This window comes from Falco cherrug, chromosome 7 (genome assembly GCF_023634085.1).
Source record: "Falco cherrug isolate bFalChe1 chromosome 7, bFalChe1.pri, whole genome shotgun sequence".
Lineage (NCBI taxonomy): Eukaryota > Metazoa > Chordata > Aves > Falconiformes > Falconidae > Falco > Falco cherrug.
The window spans coordinates 27,586,623-27,607,787 of NC_073703.1; the positions used below are offsets into that span (position 1 = coordinate 27,586,623).

At 42.8% G+C, this 21,165-nt stretch overlaps 1 protein-coding gene across 1 annotated transcript in view; it reads left to right on the plus strand.

Annotated features, from left to right (window-relative positions):
- The first annotated feature begins 3,964 nt into the window (after positions 1-3,964).
- Positions 3,965-21,165, plus strand: part of ASPG (asparaginase) — a 46,932-nt gene continuing 29,731 nt past the window's right edge. The window contains exons 1-6 of the mRNA XM_055716697.1: positions 3,965-4,292; positions 10,587-10,716; positions 14,080-14,191; positions 16,421-16,546; positions 18,041-18,124; positions 19,168-19,294. Coding sequence (XP_055572672.1) covers positions 4,115-4,292; positions 10,587-10,716; positions 14,080-14,191; positions 16,421-16,546; positions 18,041-18,124; positions 19,168-19,294 — 757 coding nt within the window. The 5' untranslated portion in view covers positions 3,965-4,114. The remainder of the gene's footprint in view (positions 4,293-10,586; positions 10,717-14,079; positions 14,192-16,420; positions 16,547-18,040; positions 18,125-19,167; positions 19,295-21,165) is intronic.

A 21,165-nucleotide genomic window follows, 5' to 3' on the forward strand; every position in this document is an offset into this window, starting at 1 on the left:
GCGCTCTATGTAAAGGGATGCATAGAGCTCTACAGACTAAGGTCTGCAGGCTTTTTGAGAGCTTTCTAGCCGGGATCACAGTGAGAGCTGCAATGACCATCGTGATCAGCACTTACTCTGGGCTACCTCACAAGGACAGGAGGTAGGTGAAGCCCCCTTCAGCTAGGGAGAAGTCGTCTCTTGAATGCAAGTGCTTGTTCTCATGGAGTCCACAACCACAACATCTGAGAGGGCGATGTGCAGGAGGAACAAGAAATCCAAGAGGTTTTATGGACATTGAGGACAATTTTTTTGACAAAGGTGCTGGGCAGGCTGAATACAAGAGATGCTCTCCTGGATCTGCTACTCACAAACAAGAGGGAGCTGGTCAATGGCAGTCAAGGGCAGCCCTGGCTGTGGTGGCTGAGAATCCTCAAGGTAAAGGTGCAGCTGTTAGTACTGGGGAAGCAGAGACTGCCATGATGGGGACTTTTCTGAGACAGCAGGTGAGTCGAAAATAAACAAGCATTGATTTATGCTGCAGCTACAAAGTAATCCATCTGTTACTAACTAAAAATTAAGTATCAATCAAACATTTGTCAAGCCTTATTAGGTATATCCCTGGCGGGATTTAAAAGATGTGTAGGTGTGGCACTTAGGGACATGGTTTAATGGTGGACTTGGCAGTATTGGGTTAACGGTTGGACTCGATGATCTTAAAGGTCTTTTCTAACCTAAATGATTCTGTGACTCTATGATAATGAGTCTGATGTTGTTGTTGGCTACAATTGCTATCTGTACTTCTTGGTCTTCTTGCAAGTAAGGGAAGCAAATGGGTATTACAAAGTATTTCTTACTTTCAGTCAAGCAGTTCTGTGGTATATTTGGGTGCAAGGCAAATGGGACATACTTCACAAACAAGCCTTCTTATTACAGAAGCGAGGAAGAAACAGAGTAGACCAAAGGCTGTGACTTCAGGTGAGCAGACTTTGGTTTCTTCAGCAGTCTAGTAGGCAAGATATTTTGGGAGGCCGTTCTAAGTGGAAATGAGCCCAGGAGAGCTGGCTGACCTTGAAGGACAAACTAAAAGCAGAGTAATTGTCCAACCTGAAATGCAAGGCAAGACCTCAACAGGCCAGAAGAATGAGCTGACAGGGACCTCATAAAATTCAGCAAGGCCTAATACATGAACCTGCACCTAAGACAGAATGACTGCATAAATCAGTACAGGCTGGAGACTGAAAAATTAAGTAGCATCTGTGTAAAAAGGGCTTGGGGGTCTATGGGCAAGTCAAGTATGAGTCAGCAAAGGGCCCTTACAGCAATGAAAGCTAACAGGCTGGGTGGGCTGCATTAGCAAGACAATTATAGCCAGCAGATCAAGGGGAATGATTACTCCCCTCTACCTGGCACTTGTGAGGCCATACATACCTGGAATCCTCTGCCAAGTTTGGGGCCACCCAGTTCAAAAGAGATATTGACAACCTGGAGGGAGTGCATAAAATTTATTTCTGTTGGAATAGTAAGTCACAGAAATCAGAAGCAGAAGAAATTGCTTGGACCATCCCATAATACATATTTTTACCTTGAAATAGAGTTACATTTTATTTAAAAGTTGCATCACAGAGTACAAACTAAGTTTATATGACCCACAGCTAAAAGTCCCTGTCACTTTCATAGAGAAAGCATGTTCTTCCTTTGGTTTACTGAGTAACTCAGGCACTTACGTTACAGCTTTTGCCTCAGCGTACTTGCATGGCAGCTCATTCTCAGCTCATGCAGACTGTGCTTCTCAGCAGTCACTGACCTCAGGAACTGGCTCTTTGTTTTTTTGCCAGTTACTTTGCTAATTTTGCTTTGTAGCTGGCCAGTAATAACAAATCTCATGATAACAGATGTGAAGACTTACCCAATTTCCTTGAAATCAGCTTCAGCCTCCTTGTACTTGATCTCACATCTGATCCTCAAAATAAACTACCACATGCCTTGCAAACATGTCTCTCAGGAGTAAAACCAGTATCTCAGCTAGACACCAATATAGGCCTTAATACAGGTAATTTTGGTTTATGCCAAAGGTTAATCCGCCCCCCTTCTAACACTTAACCTCTTTGAGTTCCAGAGTCTTTAAGGTACACACATTTCTAGCTTTTTCTGTAAAATACCTGTAACATCACCTTTTTCATCACAGCTCCCCAATTCCTATACCTGAAAAATTGCACTCTAATCCAGCTGAATCAATTACTTTTACCTAGACACTAAACCCAACATTTGTATTTAGTTTTGAAGCTTAATGCTTTTATTTTGAAGCATTTGAGTTGAAGAAGGCCTTCTACATCTGAAAGCTTAGGAAGACTGTTACAGGAAGATGGAGGAAAATTTGAGAAACGCCTAGCACATTGTTGATAACAAACAGGTGAAATACAAGCTGGAGCTCAGTTATACCTACAATCTAGAATAGGATGGAGGTGAGTCTTCTGCACCCTAAACCGGTAATTCCCACTCTTTCTGTTATGGAATTTATTACAAATAACAGCTCTTTTCTCACCAGTTCAGCTTTGTAGGTACTAAGGACTGGAGGAACTGCTGGTATCATAAGACCAGAAGACATGACTGTTTTCCACAGCCGTGTAAGTTTCAGCATTACTCCATCTGCTTTGATGACGCTGGCAATTCTACTACAGCATTACCATCACCGGGGCTATGGGCAATAATAACGCTGCCATTTCTCATGGAGCACTGAAATGAGGTAGCTGTGTATACCTTGTCCCTGTTTACTAACCCTATTTCCTCTATGCTCTTCTTTGCATCAGCAAAGACTCTAAAGTATCTGTACTGCACGGAAAAAGTCCATTTCAGGATCATGCTATTCAGCTCTCGGCAACAGGGCCAGCTTTTTGCAGATATGGCCAAGAACAGCAGAGATGATCATCCGGATAAAACAGACAAATATTCTGAGCTTCTGAGGTTGAAGTAGTAAGCTTTCCCCTCTTCTTTGTTCTTACTTCTTTTTAGAGGTCCTAATTACACGGATGAAGATGGTATCAACGTATGCACAGCTGGGCACCTCTGTTAACCATTAGCTTGTTTTTCCCTGAGCACTTTCAGCGTGACTGTTGAGAAACAGAAGCTGTCTTTCACAATTGCGCGTTGGATATGGCTGTATCAAGAACAATTTTGTGGTCACAGGTTTCCAGGAAATACCAGCCTTTGATGGTGAATGACCTCAAGTGGACAGTAGAGCTCAAATAAAGGAGTTTGTGGGCTAATACTGCCGTACAGTCTACAAGAGAGGACTGTATATGGATGCTTGATTTAACTAAGAGATCATTCTGGACAGGTTGTGGTTTTGCAGGCTGCTGACTGTTGTGTATTCCACAGCTCATCTTTGCCCAAGGAGACCTTTCCAGCACAACCCTCACGTTCCACGTTACAGTTGTTAGCAGGCAGCATTGTACCACTGTCCCCATCTGTCCCGGATGGAAACTGAGGGTCCAGATCTGGAAGCTGAAACGGAGGGCAGGAGATGCTGCATGTACCACGCTGCCTGCTCTTGGAGATGCTTGGTAGGAGCAGGTCACCTTGGAGGCCAGGCGAGCAGAGCAAGTTCCTGCCTTGCTCCCCAAGAGCTTTCTGGAAAAAAGAGGGGACGACGTGAATATTCCCGGCGGGCCTGACCCCAGCCCTGTCCACCCCCTGCCCCTCTCCTGGCCGGAGATGCGCCGCAGCGCTTTCCTTCTCCCCCAGTACGACCGGCCCGCACCGCCCCCCGCCAGCCCCGCCCCGCCCCGCCCCGCGCAGGGCCCGCCCCGCCCCCCGCAGCGGCGCGAAGTGCAAGGGGCGGTGCTGCAGGCGGCGCCGGTGCCGGGCCCGCCCCTCCCTCCCTCCCCTCCCTCCCTCCCCTTCCCCGCGGCGAGCGGCCCCCCCCGGCCGCCCCGCACGGCCGCCCCCAGCTCCCGCTCGCCGCCCGCTGCGGGGGCCGGGCATGGCGGCTGCCCCCGCCTCTGGGCAGCGCCGCGGCCCGGGCAGGCCACACCCCGCTGCCGGTCCGGCCGGGGGGGCGGGAAGGGGCGTCCCCGCAGCCGCCCTATAACTCCCCTGGGGCGGGGGCCGGGAGGTAGCGGTTCCTCGGGAGGGGATGGCGGCGGCGGGACAGCGCCCCGGGGGGGTGCGTCCCCTGGGCAGAGCCCTGGCTGACACCGAGCCGCAGGAGCCCCCCGGCTGTCCCCCGGCTTCCGCCGGTGGCGCGGCGGCCGAGGCGCGGGTGCTGGTCATCAACACGGGCGGCACCATCGGCATGGTGCAGGACGTCAAGGGTGAGGGGCTGCGGGGGGGCGGCGGGGCTGCGCGGGGCGCGGGGGGGGCCGGGGCCGCCGCTGCCCCGAGGGCTTCAGCATCCCCGGGCCGCTCCCGGTTGCCGCCAGCGGCGCCGGCGGTGTGTGTGCCTTCCCGTAACAACCGCTCCGCCGGCCGGCTGGTGCTGGGGGAGCGTGGCTGCCAGGCGTCCTGCCGAGGAGTGAGCCCGGCAGCTGCTTAGGGCAGGCTCGGGCACAGGGCAGCACGTTTCCTCAAGTACGAGCCCTTTCTCCTCTCCTTCACACGCTGAAAATGAAACCAGTTTAATCATGGCAGTCGTGCGATCTCTTCTTTTAGCCCCAAAAGAGCTGCTGTACCAGGCTACCTGGAGAGCATCTGCTTTGCGTGAAGAGCACGGGCTGTTGGAGGTGGTGGCCACGCCAAGGGTTTTCAGGTGGTGACCTGACAGGTACCTGCAGCTGCTGCAAGCCTGGCAGCATACGTGCTGTCCGGTGTCAAAATGAGTGAGATCAGGTGCAGAATCTGCACTCACCTGCCTCTGGGCAGCCTTCTGCTGCTCTCCTGCAAGCTCTTGAATTCCTTTGAGGAAATCATTGAAGAATTCTGCTTTACTGTACCAAGGGAAGGTGAGACTTACGTAGGAGAAAAGGCTTGACATGCCAAACGCCCTCCCACCAGCTGAAAAAAGTTTAAATACAAAATTGAGCTCTGAGATGTCTCAGTGGACAGCCTGCATTTTTACCTCAAAGCTTTTTAGGTACCTTCAGGGATATGCTATGTGTTTTCAGGTGCTCCTAAATGTCGGCAGGTAGGTGCCCAAACTCACCCAACAACCCCTCAGGTACCCCAGTGCAGAACCTGGTTGGAGTGGTACCTAAACACCACCAGACCCTTAATCAGTAGGCATATAGATCCCAAAGGATGCCAGAAGCACCAGCCAACTAATGTGTCTGAGGAAAAGAGCAGGTTTCACAGAATCACAGGATGGTCGGGGTGGGAAGGGACCTCTGGACACCATCTAGTCCAACCCCCTGCTAAACCAGGGTCACCTGCAGCGGGTTGCACAGGGTCACATTCAGGTGGGTTTTGAACATCTCCAGAGAAGGAGAACCCCGCAGCCTCTCTGGGCAGCCTGTGCCAGTGCTCTGGCACCCTCAAGGTAAAGAAGTTTTTCCTCATATTTAGGTGGAACTGCCTGGGTTTCAGTCTGTGCCTGTTGCCCTTTGTCCTGTGACTTGGCATCGTAGAAAAAAGCCTGGCCCTGTCTTCTTGGCATCCGCCCTTAAGATATTTAGATGCATTGATAAGGTCCCCTCTCAGTCTTCTCCAGGCTAAACAGCCCCAGCTCCCCCAGCCTTTCCTCACAAGGGAGATGCTCCAGTCCCCTCATCATCTGTGTAGCCTCCACTGGATCCCCTCCAGTAGCAGCCTGTTTCTCTTGAACTGGGGAGCCCAGCACTGCACGCAGCACTCCAGGTGGCCTCACCAGGGCAGAGTGGAGGGGGACGATCACCTTCCTCAGCCTGCTGGCCACGCTCCTCCTAACGCACCCCAGGATCCCATTGGCCTTCTTGGCCACTTGCTACAGGTCTGCATGTTTACCAGCCTTAGTATTAAGGGAAAGAGGATAATGCATGGGGCAGGAGGTGGGTGGGGAGGGAAGAAGTCCAGTTTTGATGAACTGCTACTTGGTTTCCATCCTCCTTTACTTGGGAGGCAATGGAGCACCCCAGGACTTCCAGAGCTTGTGTCTGTCTAGGTACAGAAGTGTGGGTATTTGCCTTCCTTACTACAGAATTTCAAGCCCATGCCTGAAGTACTATCCCAGCTATTCATTTGTAGGATTAAAATACTTGTGGCTTCACCTCAGAGCTTCCTACACTGGATTTTTTTCTTTCTACATACATATCCCTCCTTCTCAGAAGATGGTGGCTGGCTGATCCTTATTATTGTAGCAAAGGTGCTTTAAGGGGTTGTTCTGCATCTTTTACGGCCGTCATCTTTGTGTTTAAGCTATCAAAGTTGTAAAAAAAAAAAAAAAAGTCTGTATTTCAAATGAGATATGGTGGTTTTGCTTTCAGTCTGTGGTGTTTATGGTGAAATAATTTCCTGCTTGTATTGTTTTAGCTTCCCAAACACCCTTTTTAAGCACATAAACTAATGTGTCTTACTCTTTTAGAAATGAACTCCATAACCTCTTCTCATCCTGTATGCCTGGTTTTTTTTTTTTATTGTTATTTCCTCTTGCTTAACAAGTGTCAATCATTAAAGTAAGTACAATCAATCTGACAGTTATGATCCAGTGATGCTGACTCGCTACATCCTGGTGAGGGTTTCAGCCTGCTTTTCATACACAGGTCTTGCAGCAGAGCAGCCCGAGTACCTCTTTCAGCATATCTGGCAGTCTTGAGTGTTCAGACAGAAGGTGGTGAAAGGGCATGGGAAAGGCAGCATGCCTCAAAGGAAGAAACAATAGATGCTCATTTCTTTTATTAATCAGTAGATAGGAAGTGCCTGTTTACAATCATATCTAGAGCTACAAGTGTTTTATTTCAAACAAGGGGAACAGAAGTATCTTCCTGGAGCTGCATGTGACCTTTCATAGCAGCAACTGCTCAAAGTGAAAGGATCAAGCGAGCTTTTTCTGTGGGCTTTCTAGTTGCTGGGAGAAGATAGTTTCATTTTTAAAATCGGACAGTTTTGATAGGCCTAATGTACACAGGGACTGCTCTGCACAGGAACGTATTCCTTGCAGAATACAAGACTGGTGCAATCACATTCCCTGGGCTTGCTGTGTATGTATGGAACGGTTATTTATCATCATATTTGATTGTAAACGTCCTGCAGAGGTTCTGCTGTTGCCCTGTGCGTGGGTGGCAGCTCCAGCCTGTCTTGGACCTGTTGGACTTTCTGCACATTTACAGGTTACCTGTGAAGGAGTTATCTGTAGAGGATGAATAATCTGTTCCTGTTTGTTTGAGTTGGGTGACAGCCAGACTCAGGTGCAGACTCCCTCAGCATTTATGTTTTTGCTATCAAGTAAGCTATTTCAGTGCATGTTAAAAATTTCTTCCTTCTACTTCCTCCTACCTGTTTCCTCCTCCTATGGCCGCTTTTGGCTTACCAGTAGTCCATTTCAGAAAGAGAACCTTACCAAATTCCTTAGTGAAGTTACTGTGTTCATGTTCCTCCTGTGCTGGTGCCTTCAGGAAGATCTTTTCCTTGGGCTTGTGGGCTGAATCTCTTTCCTAGCTTTTACCTGAAATATTAAGAAAAAAAACCCCACCCAACAAATGCAAGTAGAACTAAGCTAAATCTCTTCAGACAAATTACTTATCTTGGAATAGAGTCTGCCTGGGTAGCTTAGTTAATTACCTGTCTTTTGTAGGCATTCCGGACTGCTGAAGGACTGGCTGCTGTAGTCCAAACCTTTTTCTGTTTGAAACTCACCTCACTTCTGAAAGCTCTGAGTACTACAGCTGCAGAAATTAATGTTCTGGAGAACACTTTCTGCTTCTCTCCCTTTTCAAAATGTAGTCGTTACTTTTGGGATCTGGCACTGTTGCTGTGTGCACTGTTTGTATTGATATTCCTATAGGTAAAAACTGGGTTAGCAAAGTCTGTTGTATTGCTTAGCTTAGAGAGTTGGTTAGGATTGGGAATGATGGCTTCAGCATGTTGATGTACAGTAGGCTCCTTGTCCACAGCATCTGTGGTTTCTTGGGTGCACAGCCCCACTGACACAGCTGCATCGGGCTTTTCCAGCTCCCTGTTCTCTGCTGCAGCACAGGTTACAGGATATCTTGATTGGCAAGTAGCTCTAATTGTGTTATCTATAGCAGCAGAGTGAAAAGCAGAGTCCTTGACAGTAGATGAGACAGAACCATGGTTGTTCTCCTCAGCCACAGTTGCTTGTTTGCTGTTCTGCCTTTGTCCATCTGCTTTGTGATGCCGGGGTCGGCCAGCTGAGAGGAAAGGACAGAAGTTGATGAGAGCTGTTTGGGCAAATTGCACAGCCTGCTTCTTCTCTGCAGGGGAGAAGTTGCTTCAATTACTTGGTTAACAAGCTTGGCTCGCAAAAGATGTTTTCCATGCATAGTAAAGTAGAAGTGTTCTTAAAGCAGTTGCACTTGAGTTCCCCTGCCTTTGCTTCTTGAAGCTGTAAAGCAGAAAACGCTGCTAAACGTGGAGATATTCAGAGGACCGCACAAATTTTAAGTGGGTCATCTTGGATACAACTGCAGAATGCCTTAAAAAAAGGTTTAAGTTCAGTGCAAGCAATTACAGAAAAATCCTGATAGGGTTGTGATTAAGAGATGGGAAACTGCCATTTATAGAGAAGGGATTTAAGAATATTAACGTACATCAGTTCTCCGGTTCCTGGGGCAAATACAAAACCTAAACAGTCTAATCCATTGTCAATATTCAGAGCAAGATGAGCACTGGACAAACAAGAATAATCAGAAAACACCCAGAAACAGTTGGAACTGGGCTGCATTTCAAAGCCAAAATGACTCTATGCCCAAGTACAGCAGAAGTGGCCATTTGTGACTAAGCTAGGAACGTCCTTAATAGGAAAAGCAGGGATTATAGCTGAATGAAGGAAACATCCAAGGCTTGAAAGCGTGTTAAGTATATTTTGTAAAACGAAGTATTCCAGCAGGAATCCAAACAAATCCACTCAAATGCTGTTGCTGTCCTGTGAGAAAGTTGGCTATGAGGAGGCTTGCAACTTATTTAAGGCAAGCCACAAGGGAGATTAGGGAGTCCTTAAGGATTTTTCCATCTGTTTGGAAAGTAAATGGGAAAAGATAGAATTGCTATTGAAAATACTCTCTGTGTTTTGGAATATTTTAAATTATCTTTTCTGTTTGAAGGTGAAGAAAAAAAATACAAATGCCAAGTTAGAAAAGGATCACGTTTAAACACACAGAAGAAGAGGAAATAGGACATAATTACTTGGCCTCAAATTAGGAGTGACTAGAACTAGCAGAAGTAGAATAATGAGGTTTGAGAGTTTGTTCACCATCTGAACAGGTGTTATAAAAGACATTCGCTGAGATTGAACTGAACTGGACAGTAATGCCAGTAGAATCTTGAAGTTGAGAAGGAAGTACCTTGAATGAAAAACATCTCAAAAAGTCAGACTTAAAAAAACCAGGGTGGCTTCTGACTCTGGATGACAGCAGCAGTGCTGGCATCAAATTCCTGAAATGGGGTATTGGGAGGTGAGTTGCAAGTTAGATTCAGAAATTATCTCAGTTCTATGATGCTAAGGGTCGTAACATCAAAAATTCAGGTGCTGTTCTGACTAACAGAGAATGCCATGCAGATTCCCTGTGGCATCCCTAGTTACAACCAGGACACCTGCAGATCCAGCAAACACTAAAGGTGCCTAGGCTAATTTAAGCCCCAGCCATTTTAAGGGTCCCTGCCACTGAGAGAAAGACAACATCATAGGCAGAGAGTGAGTGAACGGAGTTTAAGATGCACCCACACTCTTCATTTTTTTCTGTTCAGCAGCTTATGCACCTTCTCTGCCTCTTGTCAGTTGAGATGTTCAGTCCCAAACCTGCTAATGGAAAGTACCTATTCAATAGAGAGTGATTAGAGCACTTAGTTAAGACTCTTGTGGGAAGCTGAGCTTTCTGTATCTCTGTATACATAGAGATCTTTGTATCTGTCAGTGCCTAATACCTACTGTGGGATTTGGTTTTGCTTTCTTTTATGTATTTTATTTCTCTCTGGAAATGCTATTTCTATTGACAGTGACACGTAACATGCAGCTTTCCAAGGTAGTTACACTAGTACCTTGCTGTTTGTGCCAATACTGCTGTAGGCGAAGAAGCTTAGGTAAAAATATCAGACTTCATAGTACAAAATTATGCTCGGTGTTTTCTAAGTCTTCTGCCGCTAAGTACAGAATGTACTTATGGCAAATGTAAAAGAAAGTGGTAGCTTTTTGCTACAGCTGCAAAAATTGGCTTCCTGCCCATACTGCTGGTCAGTATTTGCAAACACGCAACAAATAGGTAGAGCATAAATATTTGATATGGAGGAGATTTGTAACATTATTTCTCTTAAATAAAGGATTTATTTATTTCAAGTCAAGAAAAGAATAACTGCATGGAGATTTATTAGTTATCGTTGGTTTTCATGTTCTTAAACTGGCAACTCCTTAAATTTCATTTGGAATGATGGGCAAACAGCTGTGTAACTTGATGTCTTCCTTACTGTGCCACTCGCTTCCTTCCATCTCTGATCCTTTATTTCATTTATTCCTTGTTGTTAAGGTCTTGCTCCTGAGGCAAATAAATTAGTAAGCAGCTTGAAAACCATGCCGATGCTGCACGATGAGGCATACGTCCAGGAAATGAAACAGAACAAGGGCCGTGAAATTCCAGATAACACATTGGTGCTCCCGTAAGTACATTTTCCTTGGGAAGAGGGAGGGTTAGGAAAGATCCTGTTGATTTTCAAGTAATTACATCTCCAAACATTTAATGTGAAGAAGGCATTATGAGATTAGCAAAAATGCCTTTTAAACTGGGCAACAAGTAACCATTCTGGGAAACTTAGTCCTGTATCTTTTTCTTGTTTTGGATATTAATTTACTACTGTGAAAGCATAAAAATATTCTATAGAAACTAAGAAAACTGTATATACAGGTCTGTGTGAATTATCTTCAGCATGTATCTGAAAAAGCAGCATCTAACTAACGCATCTGTGGGTAGGCCTTATGCTTTAATTCTGCAGGCCTCCTGTTTTTAAGAAAAACCAAAAGCTGATTGTCTTTCCCAAATTTATGCAACATTATGATAATAAGCAATGGGCTTATAATTAATCTGCATTGCTTCTTAACTGTTGGGCAAGGATTAATAAGCTTATAGGTTTTATTTAGAGGGCAATATGCTAATCTGAGATATTCCCCAGCTGTGGTGCATGACTGTACCCCTGTAAACATGTTAACTTTTCGCAAAGAATGATTTTACGCAGTCATTCAAAGGTAAATGGGACTATAGCTGTTTTGCTGTAAGAGTAAAAATGGATATTTAATTTTTAAGGAGAAAATCAAGGCATACAAAGGAAATGTGAGGTTTATTAAGTTCTTGCTATTTTATATTGAGTTCCTCTGTGTAAAGCTTTTAAAAGTAACCACTTAAAAGGCAGATGGCAGAGAAAGGGGTAAAGGGAAAACGAATGGGCTCCCAGTGGAGCAGTATTGATATGTACAGTTTGTGTTTAATACGATGGCTATACAAAGAAAGATGGAGCTCTGTTACGATACTGTGCTTGTGACCAAATAACTTCTACATACTTTTAAGGGATTTGAAATACAACAAAACTACACTAATATACCCATTTGAGTCTTAAATATACTTCTGGCACATCTTTTCCCTGAAGAACAAGAAAGCTTAAACCAATCATTCACATAAAAAATGGAGGTTTAAAAAACAACCTTGTTTTGTTTTTTTGGTGCTGCTGAGTGCTGTTCCGGAGGCTGGTCATGGCAATTTGCCATTTTCTGTTTTGTGCTGCCCGAGTGATATTTTAACCAGGCAGTTAAGAAATATCATGAGTTTCTGAGGGGAGAAAATAGGAGTATTTTGTGAACTCTGTATATCTGTGTGATGACCTCGATGTAAAAGGAATAATATAATCCCTTTTTAGAAAGGCATCAAAAGTCATAGACTAGACCAGTCTCTGGTGTCGGTATGTCGTATTTTATTTCAACAGCACATCCTCAGGGGAACTTTCTTTACACAGATTTTCAACTGAGTTCCAAAGTTACTCTTAGCATGTGTAAATGTGATATCCATCTAGGCAATTTTTCATATGAAGTCTGAACTTATTTGGTACAGTATGTCAGTTGGTTATGAACGAAAACTGCACATTTTTTAAATGCGCTTCCTGCTGTACGCAGCTGTCCTACAGGCCTCATAAGGGGAGTGGGTCTGCAGTTTTTATTAGCTGATCAACTGATAATTGACCTTTTTTTACATATTTTATATCGCTATAAATATATACATGAATAGCAAGTGGGAACAAAACACTTCTGCAAATGCTGAAGGAAGATAATCAACTTTTCTGTGCTCTAAGCACCATATTTCAGGAACTTTTACACATCCATGCAGTATCCTGGTCTTTTCTATAGCCTTTGACTGTCTTCCAGTGTAAATGTACAAGTATTTATCACAGTTACAGCTGGCAGGGACCTTTCCATCATCCTCAGGCAGTGGAAAAACATTGAGAACGTTCTGAAGATGATCCTGTCAAACATGCTCTGGATGGTTCTGCCTGGAAAAGAGAGGGGGTCAGCAGAGCTGGCCTGCTCGCAGTGCTGCTTTGTTAGCTGCATCTTGGCCACTGCATTGCTAAATAGGAACATATTCCAGCTAATGTAAGAATGGGTGAAAATGGTGGATATTCTATCCCCTTCCAAGCTTCAGAAAGGTAGCAGAAAACAGGAGGAGTAGGGTTCTTTTATTACCCCACATCTTAACTGCCAAGTTGAATTTATACCTAGTTGACTTTATTCTCAGTGGCTAGAAAGTTAATGAGAAGTGTGCACGTTTTGTGGGGTAAGACACATGCCCTGTATGTGGTCTGTTTGGCTGGCAAATCAAAGTTCTTTGAAGAGTCAGATTTCTTGAGATAGGCAAGTGGGCAAAGGGAGACCGGTGGCCCTTGGAGGCAGGGAGAGCAGACAGTATGCTTAGAGCTACAACAATCCCACTGTGATTCCATAGCCGTCATCACCTTTGGTAAGTCCCCTCCAAATTTGGGATCTTGTATCTTTGTAAGATGTTTCACTGTGTAAACGCTTCTTAATCTTTGGTCTCCATCTGCTGGGCTACACACTGCATGATGCTTGGAAGCGTTACATTCCTCAGCCTCACAGGTACTTTATCCTGTTGCTTGACTGTCAGTTTTTGGTTTGGGTTGTGTCTTTTCCCACTCGCATGGTTGTTTTGTTTTTATTGTACTTATAGCAGTCTTTTCCCAGCTGTCAAGGTTGCACTTGTTTAGTGGCCAATAACTGATTGCCAGTGAAGCGTTTATAGTCCCAAGGCCTCAGTTTTAAATACTTCAATACTGTGCCAGTATTTTAAGATCTTTGCTATGATCACATCACATTTACAAAGTTAGCCTATTATTAACAAAGGCAAGAGTTTACTTGAAGATCTTAACTAACCAAGAGAGTTTTTTCTGAAATCTGAGGTCAGAGAAACTGAGAAGGGTGGACCTTCTAAAGGCCACAAAAATGAATCCCAGTTATAAGACTCTAAAGAGAAAATACCCTTTGTGTCAGGAAAGAGTATATATTTATAGGGTATCTATTTATATTTATAAAAGGATCAAAAGGTTGTTGCAATTCTTCTGTTGACCCCCAATGAACTTTGGAAGCTTTATAGATTCCTCTCAATAGCTTATGAAGCATTTTTAAACCATAAAGCTTTGTATCAACTTTTGTTAGAACTCAGTTCCAAACTTAAAGAAAGTAAGTTTGGGTTCTTCTTTTCTGTTGTTAGTTTTGCCAGCTTTTCTCCACCTCCCAAATTATATTTTTTATGAAGTTAAATTTATGGATTAGTGCTTTAAACCACATCAAGCCATGAACTTCTAACCTGGGAACGTAATGTTCCAAATTTAAAACCATTTTTTTGCCATAGACTTGGGGAGTGGGGAGGAAAATGGTGAAAATTACTGATTTAGAGGAAAAAAATGGAGGTTATAAGCTGATATTACTGAGAATTATTTTTTTTCGATTGTCTTTCTTCATAGTGTCTCTAAGCAAAACAAAAGAATTTTTTACACAATCCTGGAGCTCTCACCGCTGCTTGATTCTTCCAACATGACACCAGAGGACTGGGCCAAAATTGCAAGAAAACTTGAGGTACTATGGTGTGGGATAAGAATTCATTTGTTGCTTAAATGAAACCAGCAGTATATCTAGTATACTTAGCAAGATAAGACAATTCAGTAGTGCTGTATGTATTTTTTAATTTAAAATGTATATGTTACGTACCTTGCTTAGTTACTTGCAAAGTAACAAGTACTATGCTTGCAAGGCTTGCTGATTTTTTTTTTCTTTTCAAAATGTTGCAAACTCATTAAAGTTATATAGTTCATGCAATGATAAGCCATGTCATCATTCTGTACAAGAAAATAAATAGGAAAATTGTAGCTATGATTGAATAAGGTATGCAACGTGTAGGCTGATATTGTCTAAAATGTTGACTTGTAGTCAATATTTTTTGACAGTGAATATAATTCTTAGGTGTAAGTCACTTAGTTACATATAATTTGAGTGTTCAAATAGCTTAATAGTTGGCTATTGACGTAGAAAATAATTTCATGTCTTCATGCCTTTCTTACTTTAGACACAGATGGACTTTACCGCCTACAAAGCCAAAGCCAGTTGAAAAAATGCTATCATGGTTAGGTTTCCCACACTGAGATATGTTTAAAGCCCTGGATATTTCTGCATATATACATAAATTCATTACCTCCTTCTCTAGATTAAAAAAAAATATCAGCATTTCTCTGCTTCCATGTCCAAACTTAGCTATGTGCTTTTAAGAAAGTAGAAATGTGAAACATTTCAAATACTTTACAACAGGAATTGATACGTAGCTGTTAGAAAGAAATAACCGTGGGCCTAGTAAGATACTGCTCTTCCACTCAAGCTCGCTCTGTGGTAGTGAGCTTTGTAGCGTAGATTTCCTTCCTTGACCAAGCTGTGGCAATGCACATGAGCAGTACAATAATGCAGGGAAAAATGCTGAAGATTCAGGTAATAGTCTTTCACCCTTAGGTGCTCTAATCTGGAAACCACCAAACTAGGGACAATACTCCTGCTATTGAATGCATCTTGCCAGGGCAGAGAAGGGATGGAGCTGGTGTGTGGGATGGAGCAGGGGTTAGGTCTTCTTGAGACTGACTGACCTTGTTACTGCACTGGGAACTACAGCGTGGTTTTTGCATCACGCTGTAGTTTGGCCTACTGGAAGATCTTGCAGTGCTAGCGGTTGTTCTGCTGGCTAATTGTTAGAGACAAGCAGAGGTCCCCTGAAACCTCCAGTAGGCAGTAACATGCAGGCATGAGTATCAGTGAAGAAACAGCAAAAGGATGAGTAGAAATCTGTGGGAGTTTGGAGGTGACCATGTCATCAGAAGATGCCAAGCACATATGCCTATTGTAGCATAAGAGTAATTAAAAAGAGATCTTATTTAATTCTATTGCAAACCCCCTCTTTTCCTCCCCCACTGGCACTTCATATGTCTGCTCAGACTTTTATGTAATCCTTTCTGTGTTACCAAATGGCATCAGGGACATCAGTGTCTCACTACAGTGTTTACTGTGTGCAACACGTAAAATTGAGGAACCGATTCCTTTTTCCTCCAAAAAGCCAGCAGATGAACTTATTCCAACAGGATGAACTGTGCGATTCATGCTTTGCATTAAAAAAAACCCAAACAAACAACTCCTGGGTGGAATTTTATGTAGGTGAAAGTTACTCTTAAATTCCCTTTTTGCATCTGTGCGTGCCTGATTAAGGGACTTCTCAAAAATCACCTCTTTTGGGGCAGAAGGCACATGCTGCTGCAGAAAAGGTGACTTTTCAACAGGAGAGGGCACTCGTACACTGACAACTTCCCTCTCTGCCACCCGGATTAAATGGACCGTTTTTCCTATAGGTTATGATAGCCTTGGTTTGCCTAATCTGTTCCTGTAAATGGTGTAATCCCTAAAGTAAAAGCGGCAACAAGAAATCAGACTATATGGCTAATTTGCATATGTTAACATTCTTGTTTAAAGCCATTGCTAAGCTTTTCTTAATTAGCAGTCTTCTGCTTTAAAAATGCAGCATTAATATGTATACATAGAAGAATCTCTTTGACTGTTCCATAATTAGAATTAGCGGCTCTAGTGTTTAGTGTCCTATTAACCCTTAATTGTATTTAAACTGAAAACAGGATAACTTTAGGACGCGTTATGCGTGTAGTACCCTTTAAAGTATTATGCTGTTGCTTGCCTCAGTGAAAGTGATGCAGTATGTACCTTGCTTGCTGATGCCGGTGCATTGCTCTAACAGTGTGGAAACGGTCTCTCCATCTCCAGGAGCACTATGAAAAGTACGATGGTTTTGTGATCCTCCATGGCACTGACACCATGGCCTACACAGCTTCAGCCTTATCCTTCATGTGTGAGAACCTGGGTAAAACTATTGTTCTGACAGGATCTCAGGTAATGGACTTAATTTGAAGTCAGAAGCTTAATTTCTGTTTTTTATATGGAAAACTAGGTAGCATCCTGATTATCACTGTATAGTTTGGTAGTGCAGGGCAGGCCTCTGGCCAAGGTGAATGGTCACAGCGCTGATAGAAATTTGTGAGAGCTGACAGGCTCACCAGCTGAGGATCTGCCCCATAATTTTATCATTAATGACTTTACAACTCTGTACCAAATCAGACCAGTAGTTCATTATGTCTGGGGCCAGATGCTTCAGAGAAAGATATAAGAGCCTGTCATTGGCCATTGTGTATTAATCGGTTTATATGAGAAGCATCTTTCCAGCCTCAGGTGGCTGCTGGTTGTTAGCTGTTTTTTTGTTGTTTTTTTTTTTTTTTCCTCCTTAAAGCCCTGAAGCTTATCACTTTTTACTTCATCAGTTCTTATCCTGTCTTACGTTACTCATTGTTGCATTCTTTACCATTTTTTAATAATCTCTAAGCATTAGATGCATTTTTGATAATTTCTATTCCAGAAAGCATCTAACATGTTCTATTTCCTTTCCTCTAAAGGCTCCATTTATTAATTTTCATTCTCTTAGCTGGAAATCAGCCCTTTGCATATTGTCTGAGGGGGAGGGGCTGTCTTACTAGAATAGCTTGCTTGAGCATAAAATACAGCTCTAATCACAAAGGAGAGATGAAACATTGCACAGTAAAATTCCCCTCCCCCATCTCATAACCTCCCTTTCACATGTGGTCTATTTGAAGTCAAAATACAAAAGTCTAAGAAGGATTATGCTCCCACTTACTGTCCTGACATGGGGCAGTCTAGTTGTGATACATCATATTCGAGGTTTTACTTTCGTTTTGGCTTTATTGCTTGGAGATTTGCCTGACATATTATCTAGCAATGAAGCCACGTGATTTTTTTTATTTTTTTACCAACTGCTGAAAGGAGCTCTGACTCTGTTAATAAAGTAGCAATCTGAAAAGGCATGGAAGTCATCACTCAGCAGACCAAATTTCTGTTTTTAATCTTGTTCGTTTCTGTCAGTATTAACCTGCTCAGTTTTTCTATACTATGGGAAAAGATGGTGCAAGAGAGCTGTTGTGAAGCCCATAGTGGCAGTTCTGTATGATCTGCCTTGCTTTTTCTCTTGTACAATCACTTCTCCCATGCTCGGTCAGTTTAACTATGCCTGCTTTCTACTTTTTATATTTTTCCTGCATCAGTCTCTTAATCTGCTTAATCACACCAGAATCATCTCTATATTAGCTTTTAAACATTTAAATCATGGAAGTCTGTTAAGCACAGAAGGAAATCCTGCCATCTGCTACAGTCTAAAATAGTTTGGATAAAGAAGGAGACTTTATTTGTTATAAATCATTGTTACATAAATTATAATGTATTTGTCTTGCATAAGTTGGGCTCTTTATTTTTTTTTTTTTTTCTGCTGTGTTGGCTTTACATAAGGGACAGGGTGTAATTTCAGTCTCTGCTTTTCAGGTGCCCATATACGAGTTACGGAATGACGGCCGAGCCAACCTTCTGGGGGCACTGCTGTTTGCTGGGCAGTTTGTGATTCCTGAGGTCTGTTTGCCTGTGAAGACTCTCTCAGAAGCTACTTTTCTCCTTCTAGCCAGGACACATATTTACATACTCAAAATACCCAGTAGGCAGTATGGAATTGTGCTTAAACAGGAAGATAAATGGATTCTGCTGAGGTAACAGGCACTTGCATGGCAAAGCATGTGCCATTTTCTCAGAAGTCATATCCCATTTAGCCCACATACAACCTGTAAAGACTATCAAGTCTGAAATACACCTTGCAGCAGACTTGAAATCAGAGGTTCGCTTGCAAATAGTCAGTTTTTTAATCAAGTTACTTTGAAGTTCTAAAGTTGCTCTAGAACTGGTAGGAGTGCCTTCTGACTCAAGTTCCTGAAGACTGAAGTGTTGAGGGTGATATCCCTAATGGACATGGAAGTACCTCTGTGGTCTCAGCACCCCAACTTTAAAGTTGTTGATGCTGTGCAGCCTGAAAATTGGGGAGAAAACTGGTCTAGGTGCACCTTGTTTCACTTCTGCCGTGCTCCTAAAGCCAGTTCTTGTAAGACAACAGCAATAGTTGACGGGCCAAGATCTCTGTAACTAATAACAGTTTGAGGTATCTCTTTTCCTTCAAATTCCAATTGACAAACTTAGAGGGATTTGAGAAGGAACGTAATTATTTGTGTGGAAACTTGAAAGTTATCCTCGTTTTCACGAGGCCTTTTGTTAAGGTTTTGAACTCTGAATTTAGATGTAACTGACGAATTTGTTAATAAGTCCACACTGTTTGTTTCCTCTGTCTCTGAAGTGGACTCGGGCAAATCTGCTGTCTCCTAGACTATGCCTCATGAGAGGATTATGAAACTAGTTAGCTCTTAACTTGTTTTGTTCTTAAATTCTTTAACCAATGTGTGACAGATGTGCCAACCCTTTTTGAAAGGCTAAGAGTTGTAAACATCTACTAGCCTCTGAGTTGCTTTAAAGATTTAGAAAACACTTTATAAAGGACAGACTACAGTATTTATCTACTGAATCTTTTAATTACTGGCTTATTCAGACCTGTTTCTTTACTTGTCTTGCAGGTGTGCCTGTATTTTTATAATAAACTGTACAGGGGAAATAGGGTGACTAAGGTGGATGCTGGGAGTTTCAATGCCTTTTCCTCACCTAACCTGCCTCCACTTGCAAATGCTGAGGTTGATATTACAAGTAAGCAAGATCATCTCTTAAGCCTTGTAATTTATGCCACATGCAATAGAATTCTAGCTGAAAAAAATCTGTGCCTGTGTAGTTGAAACGCAGTTTGTAAATGCAAATATCTTTGCAAGCCTTGTAGCTTGACTCCACCTTACTTGCTCTGAAAATGTTTAAATATTAGTAAGACTGAGAATTTGTGACTCAACTGCATTTATCTATTGAATATAGATGTGCGCTAGACTGACTTTGACTAAAGATCCAGACTAACCAGAGGGAATGTTGCCCCTGTGTTATGAAAGTGCTTGCTCTGAAGATAAAAATGAGGGAGTGAGGACTGAAAGAACAAAGAGTTTAATCTCGTTAATGACCACGCTGGGCTCCGAAATCAGGCAAAAGAGTTATTGCAGAGTACTTGCAGCTTCAACAGATTCTCTGTTTGGTGCATGTCATTGTGTAAGTTTTACTGGATATTTAGGACCTGTCTAAATTGCAAGCACATTGGAAACAGCAGACCTAGAATAAGTTTGTTGGGTTTTTTTCCCCCTAAACTAACTTGGGCTCCCTGTAATTTCTGTGTGTCTCTTTTTTAAGAAGGGGAAAGACTACATGAAGGTTTCGGTACCTGTTTACGAAGTCATTAACGTATTGATGTCTGTTCTTGGATAAATGGCACCCTTTGGAGGGGAGGAGAGAGACACATTTGGAATTTGGCCAAATGAGGAGTTGCTGAAAAACATACTAAAGGACAGTTTTACAAAATATGACATATTATGCCAGCTGCTTTGCGATAGGCTAGGTATATTAAAAAGGAGTAGGACTTCATGTCAATCTCCATTACTACAAAAAAATAAGAATAGGAAGGGGTTCCCAAATGCTTTTGCTAGGCGCTGTTAGTGGCGGTAGGAGATCTAGCCCTGTGCCATGCAGTGTGCCATTCTGAAGGCTTTCCACTACTAGAGACAGACATTCTGCAAATTGGAAAAATAAACTTATCCCTTCCACCTAATGAGTGGGAGTTACTTAACAAAGTTTCAGGATCAAAGCCCTGTGCCTGTAGCAGCCAGATAGAAACCGAGGAAGCCTGTGAAATACTGCAGGGTTCCATAAGACATCTCTCAGAGAGAGTGTCAGCCACTGTTGTGTTACTGTGCTCTGTCAAATACGGTGTATCTGAAATCAACAGCAATGCTGTCAGTTGATGGCTGCAGTAAATTGGGGAGAATCTTCTTTCTTGGGTTTTTATGAACTGTGTCAAATAGGGTATAAATAAATCCCATTTACTGACTGATCAATAATGAAATCAAGCTGCAAACTGCATGCTATTTTTCATTTGGATTTGAATGAACTGTTTTGTGATTCCTTGTCTATAGTAGAAAAATGAGAAAGTTATTAAGTACCTCCCTTGGCCCATATTGGGTCCCATTATCTTTTCAGTAGAATGCCCCATTGAGATCAGTGGGGATTTCTGGTTTAAAAACTGGTGGTGTGATAGGCTCTATTTTTATTTGTTTCAGTTGATTACCCTGTTGAGGTAGCATCATTTATCCAAGATGATGGTGTCAGTATTGAAGTATTGTTTCATTTTGAAAAAACATAGTTTATAGTATGGACAATCTACAAGTGCTGCTTTATTTTGTCCAAAGTAATTGTTTGAAACATCGCTGTCTCCCTTGAGTTTGCTTGTACAATCCTCATATGAAGGTTTCATGGACACAAGGTACCACTTGGGCTTTTAAAACAAACCAAACAAATCTAGCATCTTTTAACGTGGTTTTTTTTCAAACAACTTTCTATAACACACCTTAATCCTCCTGTAGACAGGGCTGGCTTGCTGCTTCAGCATTATGGAGAGTAGCCTGAGGATGCCAGGAGGAGAAGGCCAC